This window comes from Cyprinodon variegatus, unplaced genomic scaffold (assembly GCF_000732505.1).
Source record: "Cyprinodon variegatus isolate N-32 unplaced genomic scaffold, C_variegatus-1.0 Scaffold105, whole genome shotgun sequence".
Lineage (NCBI taxonomy): Eukaryota > Metazoa > Chordata > Actinopteri > Cyprinodontiformes > Cyprinodontidae > Cyprinodon > Cyprinodon variegatus.
Window position 1 is genome coordinate 865,195 of NW_015150558.1, and position 1,218 is coordinate 866,412.

Below are 1,218 nucleotides of genomic sequence, written 5' to 3' on the forward strand. Positions count from 1 at the left end.
CTTGGAAACCAAGTCCAGTTGATATTTTTGAATTCTTACGGAAAAAATGTCAAAAATAGCGTTTAGTTTCAGGTTCTATCCAGCAGCCCAACAAAACCTTGTTTTTGCTTAGAAAACATGCAAATAGAAACCCAGGAACGGGTCCCCCCCTTTGGAATGGGGGTCGTTTGACTTCTTTGTTAGCCTGCAATGCCCCATACCTGTCTATGTCTCTGAAAGGGGGGTTGTTAGAGGGAATAGTTGGCCTGGCTGATTAGGAGAGGTCTTCTGTTCTCCTGTAAAGCAGTGGGGGTTGCAATGATAGCAGCACAGCGTCTGTGGATAATAAACAGTTCCAGAGGAGTGATCATAGCGCTCTGCATCAGCAGCGCTGTGTCTGACTCCCTGCCAGCTCCCAGTTCAGCCTCTCTGATTGGTTGGTGAGGCGCCTCCAGCAGCAGAAGTTACATTTTTCCAACTTCCAGCAGCTGCTGCTTTCGCAGAGCATCCTGCGTGATGTAGCGCAGAGTCTTGTCCAGAGGAGGGCGCTCTTCTGTGTTGGGCCATGCGTCTGTGGAGAGGTTCTGGGATTTTGTGTTTGGAGTCCAGCAACATCTGGGATGGAGACGTTTTTGCTTTTAATCATCTACCGTTATGTTCTACTGCTGTTTTTTATTTATTTGAGTTTAATATGGCGAAAAAGTCAGACATTTATTTATTTATTTATTTATTTATTTATTTATTTATTTATTTATTTATTTTAGTGGCCCTGATCCTCTTCCATACTAAAGTAAAGAGCATGAGCAGTAGTTTTTATTAATCTTAGTCGATGAAATCATTTTGGATCATTTGGTCTTTTTTGGTGGATATTTGCTGATTTTTCTGTGTCCGTGTGCGCTGGTTTCCTTCATAGAAGCGGCTTCCTTTCTGGGAGTGCTGATGGCAACATGGAGCTCTTCTCTGAGCTGCTGACCATTAACCTGCTGAAACTGGAGAAGGTGGGTCCTCCTGCCTGTTTGATCTCATTAATGCTCCTCATTGTCACTAACTCCCTAATGGGTAACGAGCAAGGAATAATCAATGGATGATTATTTATACCTAAAACTAATATATTCGTAGTGATTTAATGAATTTAGCCTTAATGAGTAGAAAAATAAAATAATTTTCACCACGATCACTGAGTCAGGGAGCGGCCATTTTTGCCCAAATATAGTAGCCCCTCCCTCCTGCCATCTTCCA

General features: G+C 42.7%; 1 protein-coding gene across 1 annotated transcript in view; it reads left to right on the forward strand.

Moving 5' to 3' along the window:
* The window catches only part of gramd3 (GRAM domain containing 3), a 22,950-nt gene that overhangs the window by 20,702 nt on the left and 1,030 nt on the right, over positions 1 to 1,218 (forward strand). The window contains exon 11 of the mRNA XM_015374549.1: positions 893 to 977. Within this exon, the coding sequence (XP_015230035.1) occupies positions 893 to 977 (85 nt within the window). The remainder of the gene's footprint in view (positions 1 to 892; positions 978 to 1,218) is intronic.